The sequence below is a fragment of the Varanus komodoensis genome, unplaced genomic scaffold (assembly GCF_004798865.1).
Source record: "Varanus komodoensis strain SLA01 unplaced genomic scaffold, ASM479886v1 scaffold3, whole genome shotgun sequence".
NCBI lineage: Eukaryota > Metazoa > Chordata > Lepidosauria > Squamata > Varanidae > Varanus > Varanus komodoensis.
In genome coordinates, this window is record NW_025335761.1 from 54,103,607 (window position 1) to 54,125,615 (window position 22,009).

The 22,009-nt window shown below is 41.7% G+C and overlaps 1 protein-coding gene across 5 annotated transcripts in view; it reads left to right on the forward strand.

Moving 5' to 3' along the window:
• The first annotated feature begins 6,747 nt into the window (after positions 1 to 6,747).
• The window catches only part of MARK3 (microtubule affinity regulating kinase 3), a 79,985-nt gene continuing 64,723 nt past the window's right edge, over positions 6,748 to 22,009 (forward strand). For 3 of the 5 annotated variants that reach the window (XM_044435620.1, XM_044435623.1, XM_044435621.1), the window contains exons 1-2: positions 6,748 to 7,825; positions 20,912 to 20,950. In XM_044435620.1, the coding sequence (XP_044291555.1) occupies positions 7,769 to 7,825; positions 20,912 to 20,950 (96 nt within the window). In that variant the 5' untranslated portion in view covers positions 6,748 to 7,768. The remainder of the gene's footprint in view (positions 7,826 to 20,911; positions 20,951 to 22,009) is intronic. The other 2 variants (XM_044435624.1, XM_044435622.1) reach the window with 2 other exon arrangements.

A 22,009-nucleotide genomic window follows, 5' to 3' on the forward strand; every position in this document is an offset into this window, starting at 1 on the left:
ACCACTCATCTGTGAAGGTCACTAGGTGACTTTGGGCTAGTCACAGAATCTCAGCCCAGCCTACCTCACAGCGCTGTTGTTGTGAGGCTAAAGTGGAGCGGAGGAAGATGGTGCCAGCTGCCTTGGGGTCCTTACAAGAGGAAAAAAATGCAGGATATATATGCAATGTAATCCTCCTCCTCCTCTTCCTCCTCCTGAGTAATTCCAAAAGGACTTTTTGATATGGCATGGTGACCGCTGTTCAGCAGAGAAGCGGGGTGGGGTGATGTACATTAAAAATCCTGTTATTGAAGCTTTCCATGTTCTTACATTTGAGCTTAAATTTGAAATTGCCTTGATGACTAACCTTTGTTTGGCCTCTGGGGAAAATCCTGTATTTTAAACAAAACCTTAATACTTTTAGTATTAGATGGCTGTCTTACAACTACTGCTATTACTACTCCTATTACTACACAAAGAAAAGCTTAGGTTGCATCTTTGGTTGCCACAGAATAGGTTTCTTCCTGCTAATGTTCAGCCCCATCAATTATTAATTTGCACTTGAAAACATTACATGGTCTGGAGTCATCTATTTTCTTTCCCATAACTATGAATGGAGTCTTTGATTCAGTATTAACCACACAGGAAATACAGTGTCGCTGGAACAGTTACATGCCTGACTCAGAAGGCAAAGCATTCGAAAGGGAGATGACTCTCTATAGGGGACATGCTGTGATACGAACAGAAGGCTTCTTTAAAAGAAGTTTGTTGGTTTTAAACCTGTCAGGCAAAATTAATTATTAGCGTCATCACTGAATTCAGAAGCAAAATACAGGAGAAAGTTGGACCTACTGCTCTTAACAGCATTTGCTCTGCCAACCACAAGTGATCACAAATTTATATTATGTTAAACATAAGGCATGTTAAGTTAACAGGCCAGTCTTAAACACCTTGGATTGCTGGATGAGCCACTGATATAACTAGTGAACAGATCTGATTTTGCATGGGTAGGAATAGCCATTAGCTTGATGCAGCGAATCCTTCAAGCAAACTTACACAGCTGTCAAAATTGGACAGATGCCCCGTCTGAGTGAAGCTATGCCTGCTGGCTGCCCTGCGCATGGCCCCTGCCATGGTACATCCCTATAGTCACTTGAAGGAGAGGTCTGTTCAATCAATTCCCCCAGAGGGGCTGCAATAACTGTATACCTCCAGCTGAACGAATCCCTCCTGGCTTCAGACTGTATGAACTGCAAAACTATGCGCTGTTTTAGGAAGCCTGCCGCCAATGGCCGAAGCTGTTACTGCAGGCTTCAGCCAAAGATACATGAACACATTTAAATTAGTTAAAATTAAATAATATATTTTTATTTCATAAACAAAAGAACCCTGGATATGCATCCAAAGCATATCCTTAGTATGCATGTCAGGTTTTGGGTGCCTAAATGTCACACTCTTATGGCGCAGATGGATGGAGACAGTGACACAATCTTTTTTATTATAAAGGGGGCAGCTGCTAACTGGGAAACACATTTACTGTACAATTTAATGTTAGCTCAGAATTAGACCCCACTGTGTTCAGTCAAGCTTATTACCAGGCAAATCTGCTTCGCACTGCAGCCTTAAGCTGTTTACAGCCCCATCCCATTGCAAGTTTATTTGGGAATAAGAACCATTTCCTCCAAAGTAAGTGTGCATATATCATAATCTTAATCTCATTGATTTTGAAATTCAGAAAAGGATCTAAGAACTTGCCTTATATAATTTCTCCATTTAGGCCAGTATTTTCTTTTACTGTTAATGATAGTGGATCTCCTGCTCAGCTTCTAGGCAGAAGGGTCTTTCACATCAGGTACTAGGGGGCTGTACTGGGATTTCATGCATGGAAAGTATGTGTTCTGCCCCTGAGCACCAGTGCTTCCTATAGGGACTGAAGGAAAAGGTGGCACTCCTTCCCTTTTAATAGCATGCAGAAGACGGCATTCCAACCAGCGCTTTTGTTTTCACTCTTACATGACAAGCCACACTTGCCAAAATTCAGAAACACTGCCTGCCTCACGGCTAGACCATTTGTTCCACCTTTCCGGAATACATTAATTAATTTCACAGAATCATAGAAGAGTAGCGTTGGAAGGGCCCAGAGGGCCATTGTGTCCAACCCCCTGCTCAGTACACAACTTCAGGTTACACCATGCCTCTCAAATGGCTGTCCATCTGCATCTTGAATGGCTCTAGAGTGGGAGAGTCCAGATTTTATAGCCTTCTTTAACATTACTTGATATTGCTATTGTAGTTGTTAAACAGTTTTTAAGAGTGCTGTCTTAAATATATTTGTTTTGTTGTTTTAGTCGAAACTCTTTTTATAGTGCTTTAGTTAAATGTGATGGTTAATATTTCATGTGAATTACATGCAGAGTTTTAATATTAAGCAGTATCTAAATTGCAACAATATTCACATATGCATGAAGGTAGGTTCCAATTAAAGGTGGTTTCAGAGTCATGTGAAAGCACCAAATATATACTATATAGGATCACTATGCAGACAAATGAGATTAGGAATGTTAGGGTTAGACAGAAAAAAGCCCTATGGTCTCTGTCATTCCCCAGCAAGCTCCCATATTTCCCATCATGCTGGAAATTTTAGGACTTTTTCTGACTAAACTTGCATAAGAATGAATCTTAGAACAAGTTCTCACATGTTATCTATTCAGGGCTCATAATGAGGAAAAAAGATAAAATGTGAAGGATCTCTCTGAGAAAATGTCCATTTATATTTCTTTCTTCACCATGAGAACTCAGAAGCCACAAAATACTGTCAAGTTTGATGACAACTGGATAGTGTGCAGGTTTTTCCAGATTTTTTTTGGAACAGAACCACTTGCCCAACCTGACTGTTATCTGCAATTGCCCGATCCAAATCTTCAAAATACCCAGCCACTTACAGATTTTAATAGTGAAAAGGATGAGTGTAGATGTCAGTTGTCTCAGTGAAGCTATAAAAGAGCAAACAAGAGTCAAACTATATTAAACTAAAGGTGCATCCAGTCAAGTCTCGTTTCTTAAAGTGTCCAACCAGGGAATTATGCAAGTGATAGCAATAATGAGGAAGGGGATGGGGAGCAGTAGCAGCTGCAGATGGTGATAGTGAAAAGGTAGCTACGCTTAGGGAGGAGACAATGAAGTGTGTGTTGCCTAAAGGCCCTCAAAAACCTCAAGCTGGCCCTGCCTCCAAATGAGGAGATAAACTTGCTCATCTAGGTACACAATGGAGATGAAACCCTACTTTGTGTTCCCTGCTTCCCTAGGGAGCAGGAAGTTCAAGGACAGCCTTTCTCAGCTCAATTTTGTTGCACTGCTAAAGGAAACAACTGGAGAATTACAATTTCTTTACTCGTGTTTTCGCTTGCAAAACTACACACTGAGCAGAGTGAAACATGCAAGCAAATAGATACTACTAGTATTTGAAATCTTTCCTAAATTGCTGCAGGATCACAACTCTTATTCCCAACCAGTGTGGTTCATCCTGGCTGGGAATGCTGGAAGTTGCAGCTTAACACATTTGAAGAAAACTTGTTTAAAGCAACACCACTACACCACTGAAACTCACTCTCCATCTCCCCATGTAACCTGCTTGCTATGCAACTGCAAACTGCAGTAGTTGTTAAACTTCACTGGCTACCCACATATTGCCAAAATGCTGTAATCTGAACAGGTGCTGCATCTTTATTTATTTATTATTATTTATTAAAACATTTTTATGCCGCCCCATTCGCCGAAGCCTCGGGGCGGCTTACAACATAGATAAAACAAGTTAAAATCCATATAAAATAATCTTGATTAAAACTCACATTATAAAATAAGCCGCCCTGGCCAGATAAAATTCAATTGTATTTAGCATTTAAAATGTTGCTTAAATAAAAAGGTCTTAGCCTGGCGCCGAAAAACAAATAACGACGGCGCCAGGCGGACCTCTCTGGGGAGCGCATTCCATAACTTAGGCGCCACCGCTGAGAAAGCCCTTCTCCGAGTAACCACCCTCCTAATTTCTCTCACGGAGGGCTCCCGGAGAAGGGCCTCTCCCGCCGATCTCAGGGGGCGACTGGGCAAATATGGATGTAAGCGCTCCTTCAGGTAACCAGGACCCAAGCCGTTTAGGGCTTTATAGGTCATTACCAACACCTTGAATTGGGCCCGGACTTCAATGGGGAGCCAGTGAAGCTGACGGAGAACTGGCGTCATGTGAACATAACGTCCAGTCCCCGTCAGCAGCCTGGCAGCTCTATTCTGAACCAATTGAAGTATCCGGACCGTCTTCAAGGGTAGCCCCACGTAGAGCGCGTTACAGAAGTCAAGACGGGAAGTCACCAGCGCATGAGTCACTGTTGCAAGGCAGTCGTACTCCAGGTAGGGGCGCAGCTGATGAATCAGCCGAAGCTGGAGGAAAGCGCTCCTCGCCGCTGTTGTCACCTGAGCTTCAAGTGAAAGCTCCGGGTCGAGGAGCACTCCCAAGCTGCGGACCTTGTCCCTAGGAGGGAGTGCAACCCCATTCAGGACAAGGTTCAGGTCACCTTCTCCGAAGCCCAAACCGCCAACCAACAGGACCTCCGTCTTGTCTGGATTGAGCTTCAGTTTATTGGCCCTCATCCAGCCCATTACCTCGGCCAGGCACCGGTTCAGTACAGCCACTGCCTCACCTGGATTGGTGGAAAACGAGAGGTAGAGCTGGGTATCATCAGCATACTGATGGGTCCGCAGCCCACACCTCCTGATGACCTCTCCCAGCGGTTTCATGTAGATATTGAACAGTAAAGGGGACAAAATGGAACCCTGCGGTACCCCATGGCAAAGCTGCCATGGCGCAGAGCCATAGTCCCCCAACACCACCTTCTGGAATCGGTCGTTGAGATAGGAGCGGAACCACCGCAAAGCGGTGCCTCCGACCCCCAATCCCGCCAGCCTATCCAGAAGGATACCATGGTCGATGGTATCGAAAGCCGCTGAGAGGTCCAGGAGAACCAACAGGGACGCACTCCCCCTGTCCTTCTCCCTGCACAGGTCATCGTACAGGGCGACCAAGGCAGATTCAGTACCGTACCCGGGTCTGAAGCCGGACTGAAATGGGTCCAGATAATCAGTTTCATCCAAGAGTGCTTGGAGTTGTCCCGCCACCACTCGCTCTAACACCTTGCCCAGAAACGGGATGTTGGCCACTGGTCTATAGTTAGCGGCCATCCCTGGATCCAGTGACGCCTTCTTCAGGACCGGTCGGACTACCGCCTCCTTTAAAGGGGCAGGCACCCGACCCTCCCTCAGAGAAGCGTTAACCACCATCTTATAGAAAGTACTCAGTCAAAGGCCACTGGTACTCATTATCTAGCAAACTCTAGAAAAACTGTAAGAGAGTAATTCTGAAAATACAGGATGATGCTTGTAAAAATATATTCTGTGTCCACCCAAATATTTATGTCTACATTGGAGTTGCCAATGCTGTATGATGCATGACAAGGGGAAGTAAAAAAGCACCCATTTTCCTTAAGGACCAATCCATGTCATTTTAGTAGGTGCTTCAAATACTAGAATCACCCACATATTTGCATAGTGTTCTCTTTTTGAGAAAGGGAAACCCATCTTTAAAGGTGGCAAACCTAATAGCAAGAAGCAGCACATTCAGTTGAATACTGAAGACTACGGTCCCAGGGCTCACTTAGAGTTTACGTGATATTTAAGAGAGTTCCATAAACACTCTTGAACTACAGGGTCTCATGAAGTTTGATTCCAGTGGTTAAATTACCACAGCTGAGTTAGAAAGAGTGTGATTCATATTACTTTTATGAATACAGAAGACTCTGTTTATTTCAGATACAAGACTTTACCTAGAACAGTTATAAAATGTACTTCATGTATTTAATTTTGGACCCACTCATTATATTGTTTTCCTATATAGCCATGATTTCAACCCCTCTGGGCATGTCAAAATGCCTTTCTCAGAGAGGGCTTTTATTTTGGTGAGAAGTGGGGTGGAGGAAGATCTAAGGCAAAATGCCTTGAGTGTGGTGCAAAACGCTGATGCCTTGGGCCATGAAATGGCTTCTTGCATTTCTACCAACGGAAGACATCCTCTGCAGTGGGGTAAAACCACAAAACATCTCGTTCGATACATCTTGTAAAAATGCAGTGCTATGCCAAGTTTGGGCAGTAAGAAAAAGGTCCTACAACTCCCAGTATGATCCAGCCAGTGTAGCATGCTGGGGCATGCTGGTATTTGCAGGCTTTTTCCTTTCCGTCTAAACTTGCATAGATTTGCACCCTTACTCTTTGTGGAGCCATGGCACTCCTTTCTGCTTCGATGTAAATTTTTCTACTGGAGTAGGGCAGGCCACAGTCAGCACTAGTGAAACGAATGGGCTTTTCTTCTGAATTTCCCAAAATTATTTATGTACCCCTAATTTTATTTACGGCCGCCGGTGAGGGATGAAAACCTTGGTCGTTCGGCCTCGTGGACACGCTGAGGGCGCCCCTCCCCAGCTCTCAGCCTCCGCGAGAGGGAAGCACCGCTTTCTTCGCCTCAGCTCTTCCCCTCGCGAGGACCAAACTGAGGCCCCGCCCCCACCCCTGCCAGGGTACCTTAGCAACAGGGGGGGCCCGAGCACGCGCCTGCGCCCTCTACCTCCCCCCTTCTCTCTCCCCGCAGCCCCAACAAGCGGCTTGTCTCGGTGCAGGGGGTGGTCTCTTCCGGTTCATGTCGGAGCAGAGGAAGCCGGGCGGCCATCTTGAATCATCCGGGAGCGGCGGGGGCATTGCTGCTGCTGCCTCCGCCGCCGCCTAAGCGGGGGAAAGAGGGAGCGCGCCTGGTCGTCGTCTCCTCCGCCTCCTCCCGCTCCTCCACACAAGCAGAGCGAGGCCCGGGGCTCCACAAGACCCCGCGGAGGGGCCTGCGGCGGAAGGGCCGTCCCCCCACCCCCCCTGCTTGGCCTGAGCCTGCCCTTTTGGGGTAGGAGGGTGGCGGCGGCGAAGGCGAGAGGAACTGGGACTTCAGCTGGAGAAGGAGGAAAAGGAGAGGGCGCGATTAAAACATGAGAGCTGCGGCTCGGTGAAGCGGGTCTGGGGAGGGGGAGAAGGAGAGGGGGCGCCTGAGGGGATCAGGAGCCCTCCCTCGAGCAGCTCTTCAGTGGCCCTTTGCTGCTTCTTCGACGGAGTGCCTGAGAGAGGACCGAGGAGGTGCAGAAAGCGGGCGCTAACCCCCGCGACTTACTCCTTCGGAAGCCTCTTACTCGGACTGCTGCTGCAGCGCCCAGCACCCCTCCCCAGCCGCAGCTCGCTCCTTCTCGCCCTCTCAAGCTGCTAGTTTCTTCTCGCCTTCCTCCCTGCCCCCCTAATCCCAGCCCCGGCTAACACGCGCACACCTCTCTCTCCCCACCCCCACTCCCTTTCGCACTCCATGAGAATCCCTCTCCTCTTTAATCCGCTACCACCACCTTCTAAGGATCCTAATCTGTCTATAGGATGATCCTTGAAGAATCCGAGGGGCCCACAGTGCTCCATTATCAGACTGGAATATAGATGAGAAAGTGGGGTCGTGGTGGTGGTGGTAATCACCCACATTTCCCTCCCCACACTCCCTTTTTCTTGATGGTGGTACTTCATAACCACTATCATGCAGTAAAATCATACCCTTTTTGTAAATATATATATAAGTATTTGGGGAGAGAAGGGTGTTAGGATTTTTTTTTATTTTTATATAATATATAGCCAGATTTTGCCATCACAAACCGTGCTTCAGCACAAGTGAATGAAAATGTCCACTAGAACTCCATTGCCTACGGTGAATGAACGCGATACTGAAAATGTGAGTGCATTTTATTGTTTATTGGTATGCTGTATCATTTACTGTAATTGAATGCCTTCAAAATAGCCAGTGTTAAATTTAATTATACACAGTGGGGTCTATTTTGCTTCTATCTTATAAGATACATGAGCATGCTAATGCAGGTTACTAAATAGATGGTTAAAAAATAACATGTGAATGTTCTTTCTGAAAATTCTGCAGCGTTTTAATGTAGACATGAATGTTTGCAGTTGTGATGAAGTCCTACACAGTCAGACTGTGCTAACCTTTGAAATTCCTTCAAATGATAACTTGACATCATCTCTAGGGTAGGGTATCCTCTGTTGTACTGTTATGACACTCATTGTCTGGCAGCTCGACATCTTTAAACAGATATTTTTCAAGTTGGTATGAAGAATGTTATCAATAGAGAAGCTCACATTCAGTCTTGCCTAGAATAAACATTGATTCCTGTTTAAATTTGGGATCTCCCTTTCTGCATGTGGGTTGCTTTCTCTAAGCCCCTTACACTGATATTTTCACAATGCAAGGGAGAATTGAACATCCAGCAAATGTTATTGGACATAAAATGGGCTAACAATTAGAAGTAGATCACCAGTAAATATACCATAGAAATGAATGGGTTTGTTCCTCTGATAAAGAATGGATTGGATGACCTACAGTTCACATCTTTGAAATCTGTTTTGTATTTCTATTCAATGACAAATTCTTGGATTATTTGAAAGAACCTGTTCATTCTTTTTTTCCTGAAAGAAAGAGGGTTATCTGCCTGCAAATATGGTGCTTGAGTGCTGATTGCATAGGTGTTAAAGAAAATTGCACTACTTTTAGATAAAGTATATGACATTTTAGTATTGTTGAATGTAGTGTTGCATTAAAAGGTGGGAGTTCAGTATGCCTGGTGAATCTTGGCAGAAGAACACTGTATATTTGCTGAACTGAACTCAAAGAATAACTGGCTTGGCCTAAATAATAATAGTAATAATAACAACACTTTAAATGGAAGGACTCTTATGAAAATTTCTTCTGTCAAAGAAATTGTAAAGAGAAATTTTCAGTGATAGAGTACATAATGCACAAGAGGCAGTCTCCTTTTGTAACATTGGTTTGACTGCAAAGTTTGCAGTAAAACTGGCAATCTGGTAAGACTGTTGAGATCCATTCTGTCTTTGACTTCAAGACAGATAAACTTAGCTGGAAATTTTGTTGTGGATATGTGCAAACCAGTATAGTCATTGTCATTAATTGAAGATTTTTGAAACAGGCTTAGATTCAGGAGGGGAAAATATGCTTAGCAGAACAATTGTTGCATTGTCAAAGCTCTGAATTTATTGACATACTAGATAAAACTTGGTTATTCTTTGTGTACTTTTGCTCCTGATACAACCTGCAAAGCTAAAGGTTATATTGTGCCCAAGTTAATTAAGTAATTCAGTTATGAATTGTCATGGACTTCAGCCTAGGACCCAAACTTGTCATTTAGAGAACTGCTCAAAGTTGGACACTTCTTCAGTCCATTGCCTTGAGTTTCAGTGAGTTTAATCATTTGCTGTCCACTCCTTTACCTAGACTCCTCTACTTGAAGTATTTCCTTTATAGCTAGGCTCATCAGGTTTAGAAATCTTTGGGGACTGCCCACATATATAATTCTCCAATATGATTACAGAAGTTCTAGACTAGACAAATTCTTAAATAGATTGTTTATGGATGGTTCTAGTTCAAAATTGAAAAACATTTAATATTTCTAGCAGTTTGAAGTGTGTTTGTTTTAGAAATATTTAGGTTGTAGCACAATATATAAAATTAACGTTCTCCAGATCTGGATAAAGCCAAATCCCACATTAGTGGGAGTTAACTAGTCGTTACCAGGTTCCCATTGATTTAAACTTAAGGATTTAGGATGCAACAATCCTCTGCATGTTTAGGCAGAAAAAAACCAACAACTCCTAGCGTTCCCTAGCCAGCACCTTAAGGGTATAATCCTATTCTGACTAGTCATAGGGATTATGACTATTCTGATTGTATGACCTTTTTCTGTCTAAACACAGGATTACACCTTAAGGGCACAGTGTATAGGGAAAAAAAGCCTACAACTCCCGGCATGCCTAACTATCATCTGTGGCTGTTGTACTGACTTCTTTTGTCTAAATATGCATAACTTTGTGCCCTGAATTTGAATCTTAACACACATAGTCAGAGCTTGCAAACTAAGCCTCACTGGGTTGATTGGTAACAGAGTATGCATGTGGGTAATACTGATGAGCTAAAATGCTGTTTACAGTGATGTCAGTTTGTAAAGTGCCAGATTGCAGGTGGATCTGTAACATTAATAGAGTACTGTTGCCCTGATTACATTTAAATTTAGAACTGTGGGTGTCTATGCCTGTATTTTCATTGGGGAAAAAAGTTGTTCCTTATCTTTATTTCATCATCTTTAATTAGCAGAGGCCTTTAGCTGGAAGAGGCATACAATGAAAAGGGCACTATTTTTGGTTCAGTGGTCATAATGGAATCCTTTTCAGTACTACTTTTTTCTTATAATTTACTCATTTCTGATACCAGAAAAGAGGTATAATTGAGCAGTACTGAGTATTCCAAGGTGGCATTCATCAGCATCTATTGGCAAAGACACATAATGTTTACTACAGTTCCATATTGGTTTCTAGAAATATGCTGAATGAGCATTGTTCTTGCCTGTGCTTGAATTGGAACCATCTTAAGTGGAGGCAAATCCTACATGTCAGTGCAGAAATTCAGTTTTGTTTCCTAAAACTGCTAAGCACAGTATTCACTAAAAAGCAGTTGTAAGGTTTGCGTAACTGCAAATGACATAGATAGTGTCACTGAGAGCCAGTGTGGTGTAGTGGTTAAGAGCATGGGACTGGGACTCAGAGGATCTGGGTTCGAGTCCCTGCTGAGCCATGGAGCCAACTGGGTGACTTTGGGCCAGTCACAGACTCTCAGCCCAACCTACCTCACAGGGTTGTTATTGTGGGGATAAGATGGAGGAGGAGAGATGATGTAAGCTGCCTTGAGCCCTTTGTAGGAAAAAGGCAGGATATTAATCGCTATATATATAAATCAATTTTATGTTCTGAGCTCAAGTCATTGGATCTGAATCTATTATTTTTGTTTTAAAGCTACTTCAGGGTGTAAGCTTAAGCCCTAACATTTCTGCTTAATTTACTCTAATTTCTGTCCTAAGATGCTGTGCACCCTATTGTAAAGCTTGTTTGCATAGCAGCAACAACCTTTGCACTTGTGCTTTCCTGTCAGAGGGACTGTAGAACAATCCTACTTCTTAGGGCTATTCATATGATACTTTCCTGTGAGCTGCAGCTGTCAAACACAAGATAGACGTTTTCATGGTATTTAGTAATGTTGAAATATATTGGAATATGTCTCTTATTTGAAGTGACTTGGCTAGTGTTCACTTGGTACACTCTTTTACAGCCACTATTCCTTGTCAAATAATAATTCTCAATATTCATATTGTTTCTTCAGCAAAAAATGGGATGACTTTAATCACTGAGGTATACATCTCAATATCATTATATCAGTTTTGGCTTATTTGGAAAACACATTTGCTCATTTTTCTGAATACTATTATGGTTTCTACAAGCAGCTACACATTTTATTCAGCTATCTTCAGGGGGCCTTCTCTGGGAGCCCCCTCCAAAAGAAGTGAGGCAGATGGCTATCTAGGAGAAGGGCCTTTTCAGTTATTGCACCCTGAGCTCCCCAAAGAGGTGTGCCTGGTCCCTACTTTTTATTCTTTTCGGTGCCAGGTGAATCCCAGCATTTTACCAGTTTATCTTTTTAACTTTAGTTTTAATGTTGCATTTATCCTGTGCCACCATTATCCTTCTGTGCTGACTCAGTTGCAATTGCTGTGGTTTTGTTGTTTACTGTTAATTTTTGTTGTTCATGTGTTTTTAACTTTTGTTAACCACCCAGAGAGCCTTAGTTATTGGGCAGTATAAAATGAAATAAATTTGGAAAACATGTCTATAGCTGTGAAATAAGAGAAGCTGATAAAACCAGAGCTTGCAAACATAGGCATTTTTCTTGGAAGTAAGTACCATTGTGTTCAGTGGGACTTAACCCATTTTTCAGAAACCAGACCCAGGAAAGATCAATCATATCTGAACAGTGACCCTTTTGTCGCCATTCTTGCTTTACAGCAGGACCCATCCATCCAGTGGCTCAGATACCATGTTTTCACTTAACCACAGTTTACCTTGGTCCAAAAGAGAAGTCATAAAATGTGGTAAATTGCCAAAGAGAAATAGTAAAGTGCTTCCTTTAAGTGAAAATTCTTGAATTAATAGGAAAAGAAAAAGATAGGGAGAACATCACATGCTGAGGTTGGATGGTAAGAATGAATCTTCTGTCCCCGAAATTGTGAAAAAAGAAATGTATATATACAATATATAGTACATATAGTGTTCAGTATTATCCACACTTTCAGGCATTCACTGTGCAGCTTGGAACCTATTCCCATGGATACAGGAGTCCTGATGTACAAAAATGTGTAGTTGCACATTTACAACTCCTGTTTATGGGTGTCCTTGGTTGTATCAAAGCATTTGAATAAAAGAGGTTATATCATGTATCTCTTTAGGCTTGGAATAAGACCTTTAAAGTACTGAACTCCCTGAACTCTTATTATAGCAAGCCTCTACAGCAGCAGTTCCCAAACTGTGTTCCGCAGTATCCTAGGGTTTTGCAAAAGCCTTGTAGGGGTTCTGCGAAAAATCTCAAAAATCAAATTTAAAATGTATTTTAAAATGAAACCACACAGGATCAACTATTTGATTGTCAGTTGGTGTTCAAGCAGCAAACAAGGAAATGAATCACATCATTTGGTTCCTAGGACTCTATTGTGTAGTGTTGGGAATAATCGAAAGAATTCATTTGGCATATTACCATATCACCACATTATTAATATGTTATATTTAAAATGTTTTTTCTTTATTTTCAAACTTACTGCATTAGGCAAAGCACTCAGACAACAGGAGCAGATGAAAGAATAAAGAACATAGTGGGTTCACAATGCTTAGTAAAAATCAGGGATAGAATTAGGGTTCCATGTGAAAGAAATGTCTTCTGAAAAAGTTTGGGAACCGCTACTGTGTGGGGAGAAATCTCTAGGTGATCATTTTGGCCAAAAATTGGCTACTTAAAAATAGCATCATATGGGAGTACTATCTAAGCATGTTTTCCTAGCATGAGTCTTAGACCTTTGACCCTTGCTTTATACTTAATTTCTTTCAATGGCTATATGAGAAATTGGACTTAGTTAGCAATTTTATTGACTATGTCTTTCTGTTTAGCTGCTATATTTACTCTTCAGTGCTGATGTCAGTAAGAACTTGTTTTGATCAGTGAATAAAGTCAGTATGACTTGAACAGTGTAGCAGATCTCAGATACAGACTATGAACTTCCTCTTTTCCTTCCATTTTTTCTTTACATTCTTGTACTGCTAGCTACTTCATTACCGCTGGGAATTCCTTATTCTGGAGGCAGTATTTTCCTCTTTTTTATCCTGGTGTCTTCCAAATATTTTGGCATTCAACTCCCATAAATCCTGGCCAGCATGCTAATTGTCAGGAATTATGTAAGTTGTAGTCCCAAATAACTGGAAGGTACCAGGTTGATCTACTTTTATCCTTCTTTAATCAGTCCAGTACCAAACAAGCCTCTAAATACTCAAGTGTTCTGTTGAAGACTGGCACAATCCCAGTTTCAAACATGAGTATTCCATGTCTAATTGTAGCTAATTTGTACTCAAGTTTTACAACACAACAGTTTTATAATATAGCTATGACCCAAACAATTGATTGCTTCAGATGTAAGTACCCAAGAACAAAAGAAGTGATAGTACAAATAAGAAGATAAATTTCAGCCCTTGGTGTGGAGAGAAAATATTTCATTTTTATATCGCCCAATAGCTGAGGCTCTCTGGCTGGTGAACAAGAGTTCAAACACACACGCACACACATATACACACAGAATAAAAACAAACAAAAAATCCACAATAGCAATAGATTTCACAAAATTTCACAAAATAGGTGAAATAAATGAAGTTGTTCTGCTGACAGAACTGCTTCTGTCAAAGGAACAGTTTCGTCTCCCCTCAGGCATCTTCCTTTACAGATTTTTGGGAGATGTGGTGGGACCACGGGTGCAGGAAGGAAAGATGGTGAAAGTCAAACTCTTTTAGTTGCCAAGGTTAAACAAGCCATTCCCATCCCTGACTCCTTGGCATGATGATGCCCAGTTTTGTTACTCTTCCCTGGTCTGTAGGTTGGCTGCAGATCAGATTCTATATTTGGAATGTGTGTTTGCCTTTGACCTACACCAGTAAACCTGCATGAGAAATGCAGTTACATCTGATTCTTTCGGTCATAGATTAGTCCTTGGCAGGTCAGTATTGTTGACTTTCTAATGGGTGCTGAATGTACTAGTGTTCTAAAATGTATTTTTTGTGATAGTTTAAAAATTTCACCCCAACTGGTTTTAAAGGTTTAATTTGTTAAGGTGTGTCCTATTCTTTAATATGGAGGAAATTAAGTTATTTGTTGAGATGTTTGATTGTTTTACAGTTAAGATTATACTTGCTCTGCTGGCTATTTCTTAAAACTGATTATTGTTTGGCAGGTATGACCTGACCAATTGATTCATCAGTCTTAAGGACTGCATAACTGGGTGGAAAAAGAAGCTGAACCAGAAATAATGTAAATTTTATTTGTAGAATAATGTTTGCTATCATTTAATTGGGGTATGACTTCTGTTTGCAAGCTTTCTGCCTTGGCTGTTCCAAGTTCTTTAAACATATCTACCTTGCTTTCTGATTACATTGAGATGGATGGCAGTAGCCCAAGGTATAAGTCTGTCTAGAATATGTTGCCTTTAGTCTATTTTTAGAGACTATTTTGTTTACAAAAGAACTCTTGTCTCCATCCCCAGCATCTAACAGCATATGGAATACTTTAAATAATGGACATCTTTAGGAGAAACAGATAATTTTAATGTGCAAATGCAGCACTCTTTTATTAGTAAAAGTGCCTGCAGTGATCACATGGTACTGGTGGAATGAGTTTGGAGTAAGTCTAATACTAAGTCTATATTAATACTATATTAATATCAAAACACTGACTGCTATATAGATGCTTTGTTAATGCACTCACAAAAGTCTCAGTGGCTAGTTCAGAGTTTAAACCAGGGGTGCTCAAACTTTTTCTACAGGGGGCCAGTTGACAGGTGCCAGCACTGGGCGTGGGCCCCCAAGGTGGTGCTGGCGGGGGAGCGTGGGCCAGTGAGGGGGCGGGGGCGTGCTGGGTCAGGCGCTGGCTTGCTCGTGAGGAGATCGTTTTCTCTGAGCGAGTCCAAAACAACCTCTCTATGAGCAAGCTGCCTCCAGGCGTGCGCACGGTGAGACGCCGGCTTGCTCAAGAGGAGATCATTTTCTCCAAGCTAGTCCAAAGTGACCTCCTCGTGAGCAAGCCACGTGCCTGGCAAGTGCAAAACTTGTGGGGCGGGCCAAATCCGGCCCGCAGGCCTTAGTTTGAGGACCCATGCTTTAAACCAACCTCATCTTCTATTGGACAAGGGAGGACAAAAGGTAATTTGGGATCTACTGACAGATTGTTGGATGGCTTGTAGTGAACTGGCAATGGCGGCTGGGTCACCAAGGTATTTAGTAATAGCAACAAAATTATTTTTTAATTAGGTGATTAGTACTCTCAGCTATAGTATCTCAGATGTAGATGTAGGGGTCATTGGATTGCTTGCACTAACTCACCATCATCATCTAACAAGTCCAAAGTCTATCCATAGCTGTAGCCGAACAGAAAATATAAATGTGGCAAAACATTTCCAGAGTCCATAGAAGACAAAATGTTTCTTTTTACAGCAAAATCTGTCAGAGCTCTGGCTGTAGTTTATTTGAATGAACATCCATATTTGAATCACATTTTAGGGTGAGTGCAAGGTTACATGTGGATTTAGAATACTGACTGTTAATGACTTAGTTGGTTCTCATAACATAATATGTGGGTAGTCAACCTTGTTTTTTCAGGTTGGCTTGTCATGATGACTAGGTTTGCATGACCTCCAGAAAAAAGAAACAATGGTGATTTCTTTTCCTTGCCCTGTGCATGTAGGCTCCATGCTCACAATTTGCCCCATTGCCCAGATGGTGCATGGGCTGCCATGTAATCGAAGCCCAATGAGATTTGTGCCCATGTTGGCTTCCAAAGTTTGTAAGCCATCCACACGCCATCATGCACCTCACTGGGTTTGAGCAACCTGTGCATCATAAGGGTAATTAGACTAATGCAGTTTTCACTTATATCTTATGCCATAGTCTTAACTATTTAGATTTTTATACTTTATTTTATAATTTAAATTGTTTTTAAACTGTTGTGAACCACCCAAATAGCTTTAGCTGTTAAGCAATATAAGAAATGTAATAATGTAAATGTAACACAGCATCTCCAGCAGTGGGGAGAAGAAGCCACTGTGGCCGTTGGGAGCTGAAGTTCCTCTTTTGAGCAGTCAATGCCAGAGACCATTTTTCTTGCAAAACTTTCTTTATTGCTCCCAAGTAATAAAGGACCCTGAGGGTGTGGAATGGGCTTCCACGAGAGGTCGTTGAGGCCCCATCGGTGCGGGTGTTCAAGGATAGGCTGGACGTCCACATGGTGGGCATGTCGTGAGCGGAGCTGGCTGGTGCCGGAGGTCAGACTAGATGGCCCAGGAGGCCCCTTCTGACTCGCTCTGTTTCTATGTTTCTAAGTACAAATCACCCAGAATGGATCTCTGAGCATGCACAGAATGGTTTGTTGAACCCAGTCTGGTGCTTACCTCCAGGAATTCTCCTTAAGAACATGCCTGGGTCCCATCTCCTCTGGAAGAACTTTCCAAAAGTAAGCGTGCCTTCCCTCTGCACACTGCTCATTCAGTTTGGCTTCCCACCTCTGCTAACACTTCACATGTGCAGTTTGAGGATTCCTCATCCTCAGAGAGTCTTCCCACTAGCTGTATATCTTGGTTGTTCCCAGAAACTGCCTGGCTTGGCAAAACGCCTGGCCTTGATATAATCACCTCCTTTCATCACAGAATCTTGACCTAGCCCGTTCACTCCAATTTCACTGCAATTATTCTTGTATTCTGATTCCGAATCATTTGGGATGTAGCCAGAAGTCTGTGACAATGATTGCTCAAGACCACCATCCTTTTCACTTCCAACTGTATCTTCTTCCTCCAGTGATTGAGCAAACTCAGCAAATGCTGAAATTTGTTGTGGTTTCCTCAGCATGGTTGGTTAATGTTGCACAAACCACTGTGAAAATGCATAGGTTGTTGGGTTGTTCAGGATGGTTTGTTTTTAGAGTAGCTTGTTGTGATGTGTAAAACCAACAAGATGGTTTGCACATGACTTGTTGGAAAGTACTACAGAGCCACTAATAAGAGTGGTGAAAAATCTGATTCTTCCTCATAGCCTTGCTAATGTTATCTTCTCCTCCTTATGTCTAGGAATGATACCATTTCATTCCTCAGCTTTGCCCCCTTGCATTTGCAGATATTTAGTGTAGTTTTCCTACCTTGGGGGAGATTTGCACATATTTAACTGGATTTTAAAGAACACACAGGGAGGATTTCTACACATTCACTTATATAAGCTCTGTAGTTACTGCACCTAAGCAAGCTCACACAAATCCCATCCCTGTTTGTTTGTATTACATTTGTGCTGTTTAGGACATTTGCATTTATTAACTGATTAGGCTGCTAAGGCTGAGCATGAAAAGTACATGGGATATGTACCTGGAGTGAGGAGGAGAACTAAGGGAGATACAAGTTTCAGCAAAGCTGCCCAGTCATCTTTTGGGAGTAACATGGGTTTGTGAGTTAACAACCAACCCACTATAGTTTAATTTTATGGTGGGGTATTATAGCGTGCAGACAGGCCCAGAGTGTCTAGGAATAGGATGATATACTGAGGGACAGTCCAGTGGTAACTAAAATACTAATGACTAGTGGCTCAGCCCTTGAAGCATAGGTGATTACTAGCAAGAGGAGGACTTTAGATCCTTAAATTGAATGGTGCATCCTCCATCAGCTAATCATGAAGTTCTGCTAATCTCTTAAAACTACTAGAGCCTTCCCATCCTTTTTGAAGAGGACATTCCGTTTGAAATCTATGGCACAGACTCCATTTTGTTAGAAAGTTTTACAGCTTCTTATTTGATCTGTATCCCACAAAGCTGTTAGATATGGAAGCAAATTCTGATAATTGGAACTGTCATCTCTGGTACTGGTACTATTTGCTTTCAAACCATTCCTAGCCATAAGCTGTTTTGCTCTGATGTCATAAAAGCCTGTAGGAGAGCATGTGAGGAAGTCAAAAAAGTTCCAGTAAACTAACTAAAGAAACAATGCCCCCCCCCCCAAATTACACACTTCTGATATACCATCTTTGATATATAATCACTAAATGGATTATGAAATTCAGAACTACCAGGACTCTGATCTTATTGAAAGTTAAGGAGTTTGTTATAATTTTTAAAGAGGATGAGGATGGAACTTAGATGACCTTCTGATATAGGACTAAGCAAGAAACAGTGTTGTGAAATGAGAGCAGATTAAGAAGAGTAAGGGTACTGTATGGCATGACATATTTTTCTGTTAGCTGGAAGCTACACCCAACATTCTCTTTTGCAAATCTCATGGAAATGTCATGTGATTAGTAGACAAGAATAGAGAAGTCTGTGTTGCCTTTTGCAAATTGACTATTTTCAGAAATATCTGGATCTCTTAGGGAACATGGCTTATCACACAGTGCTTGAAGAGTTTCTCTTGCAATTTTCTCAGAGCTGCAATAATACAAAAATGAACAGATAGCCGTAATACATTTTCATGGGCCATCATGGTCTTTATGAGAGTCTGGAGGAAAGGAAAGTTAGAATCTATAATATTCAGTCAGTCACCTATGTCCAAAAGAGTTTTGTATTATATTGGCCGCTCATTCTGCCTCCCAAATTGTACAATTGTGTTTCCATGTTATAAAAGAAAAATAGGTTTCTTTTATGTATATACAGTGGTACCTCGGCTCACAAACTTAATCCATTCCACAATTCTGGTCGCAACCTGAATTGGTTGCGAGCCAAGTCAAATTTCCCCATAAGGTTCAATGTAAATAAGATTAATCCATTTAACTTTATGTTATACATAAAGAACGGCATATAAAAGATTTAAATAAATATGTATGTATGTATTTTTTAACCACAAAAATAACAGCATGAGCCACGTCCCTGGGCTGCGGGCCGAGCCGCGGCTGCCTTGCTGAGCCTGGGGGCGGATGGAGCGGAGAGAAGGAGGAGGCGCCCCACTTGGCAGGCCACAGCCACGGCCCCGTCCCTCCGTTCCCCTCGCCTTGGCCCACGGAAAGCAGCCCTTACCTCCCTTCTCATGGACCTTTCCTGGAGTTGGGTCAGCGCCTGCGAGGGGACCTTCCTCCGAAGCCGGAAAGGCCTCGACAGAGGTGAGGGTGCCCTCATGGCTCCCCCTCGTGGTGGGTGGGGAGAAGATCATTGTTTGGAGTGTTCGTGCAGAGAAGATGGCCGTGATTGTGATCATCACCTGATGCGGAGTTTGCAACCTAAGGCAAAATTTTTCTGAAATTTCTGTTCCCGACCTGATTTGGTTGTGAACTGAGGCGTTCGTAAGCCAAGCACCACTATAATTGACTAACTTGGGAAATTTAAAAAATAAGTTTTCTAATGCTACTGTGATTTTGAAAGTTAAAAATGTTTTGTGTAAGATGATAAAATAAACTGCACTTAATGTATCTACTCCAATGGAACTGTGCCAAGCTTTTATCTGTTGTCCATCAGCTGAGGAAATTGGGAGAAATTAAACAGCTTTCATGTGCTATAGATTTTTATTTAGTTGAGCAAGAAGAGTTGATAGATGTTTACATACTTGGGTGCTATTGAGAGCAAATGCTTGGTGAGTTTCTGATCAGAGGCCTCATATTCTGTCTCTTTAGATTGCAGAAAGCTAATTTTGGATCTCTGTAGCTACTTGCAAATGCCTTTAAAAATCCCTCTGATTAGGGGGGCACACAAAAGGTAGCCTTTGGGCCACGTGTTGCCTACCTCTTGTTAAAAGAAGTCTCCCCTCTCCAGTCCCCCAAATAGGAATAATGGCAACAAAATAATAAGCCTTTGTTTTGCCACTTTCCACTACCACTGATTTGGAGGAACCCAAAAGGAATGTGGGAGACTCCTGGTTATGCAGCTGTCACTATGTTCACTGCAGACTGTGTGTGTGTGTGGTGTTCAGGTAGTAAATTGTGCATAGAGCAAGTGTAGTTGTATTTGGTGTAGCAGAGCTAAGGTCTTGTCCATTCAAAATGGTCCATGGATGCTTTCTCTTAGATGCGTATAATGCAGTCAATGATTCTGAGCTGGCTTGAGCACCATTGTTCTTGGTACAAGGTGGGATTAAAAATCAAAACAAATAAATAGTATTTGGTATTTTATTTTAGAATTACAATTTACTTGAGCACTGTCATCTAGAGAACATATGTCCTTTAGCTGCATAGGGTTATCATAAAGGTTTGTATTACAGATTTCTACTACAGACTAAGGATTCTAGAGATCGGTTTAGGACAGTGTATCATTCTCATACTAATTATGGATAGTGTCTGTGCAGTATTTCATTCTTAGATGAACATTTGCACATGTAACACCTCCACAGAACACAATCAATAGATATGAAACTATTTTCTCTAAACCCTGCATACAGTTTATTTCATGACCAGTAATTTTTCTTCCTCCAAAGTATCACACTTTCTAGCTTCAAGTAGTTCAATAGAATAGCCAATCATGAATATTTCAAGTTGGTAAGTGCTGTTCACTTTGAGTAGTTGCTAATACTGTTGATAACTGTATGTACAAACTGAAAGTAAACACAAATATCTCTTTAAATAAACTACCATCTTGCCCAAGTTTTTATTTTTGTTCATTTCTCTCTTCTTTCCTTGCTGTCACCATGCTTATTTCTTAATGAGAAAGGATGCCGGAGCATCAGTAGGGGAAAGCTTTTGTGAAAAGGTGGGTCACAAATCTTGTTTCAAAAGCAAATTTATGTTTGGCTTAGCTAGCTTGCTCTCTCCCCTCCCCTCCCCTCCCCTCCCTGTGTATGAGTGAGATCCAATTTATTTTCCTTTCCTTAGTTTGGTGATTTTATTCTTGTCCCTTCAGAAGCTAACATCTTATTCAGGGTCAGAGAAGGAAAACGCTTATGAAATCACTGTCCGTGAGCATGTTGTTGACTTAAGTCTTTTGACCTGAGAAAGATAATTACTGCATTACAACATCTGCAGTTATTCTTGCTTTTTCCAGATTGCTTCTTTCAAGCAGAGCATGTCAGGTTTTGTGTGTGTTACCATTTTCCTTACATTTTGTATTTGAAGACCTTCAGAGATGCTGAAGATACTTTGGTTCCTGTCCTAAAACATCCAAATGCTACTCTCACACACACCTTTACCTCATAGGTAACATACAGTATTAACCTAATTTATTGACAAGTTGCTGTCCTTTAGTTGTACCCCCCAAATCTTTCACCTGAGATGTGAACCTTGAGTTGTGTCACCATGTCTAATGGTAGAGAGCACTGCAGGAAATTGGCCAGTCAGCACCATCTCTTCTTGTGCCCAGATTTTGCTTCTGCATTAGCTTATCCATTCTCTCCTGCCACTGACATTAAAGAATGAAAAATACTCAGCACTAAGTTTTAACCACTGATTGATTTCTTTTGATTATATTATTGTACTCATTAATGCAATCAGTGTTGCTGATTTTCATTTGCTCTATAATCTTCCCACTCCTTTGTTCCCTAATACTGAAAAAAATGCAACTCTGAATCTGATGTAAGAATAAGCTCCCTGGACCAAGGCCAACCAAGGATGGGAATTGATGGATGAAATTATCTTGCAGAATTGATAGGGAGACATGCTAAAGCAAATGGAATAGAATTGGATACTAGTTGAGGATATCGGGCCACAAAAATGTAGCGAAGAAATGAACATGCAAGGATAAGAATATGAAGACAGGTGAAATAGGGAAACTGGGAAACTAGAAAATGCTATGCACAAATGGTTCTAAAGGGAA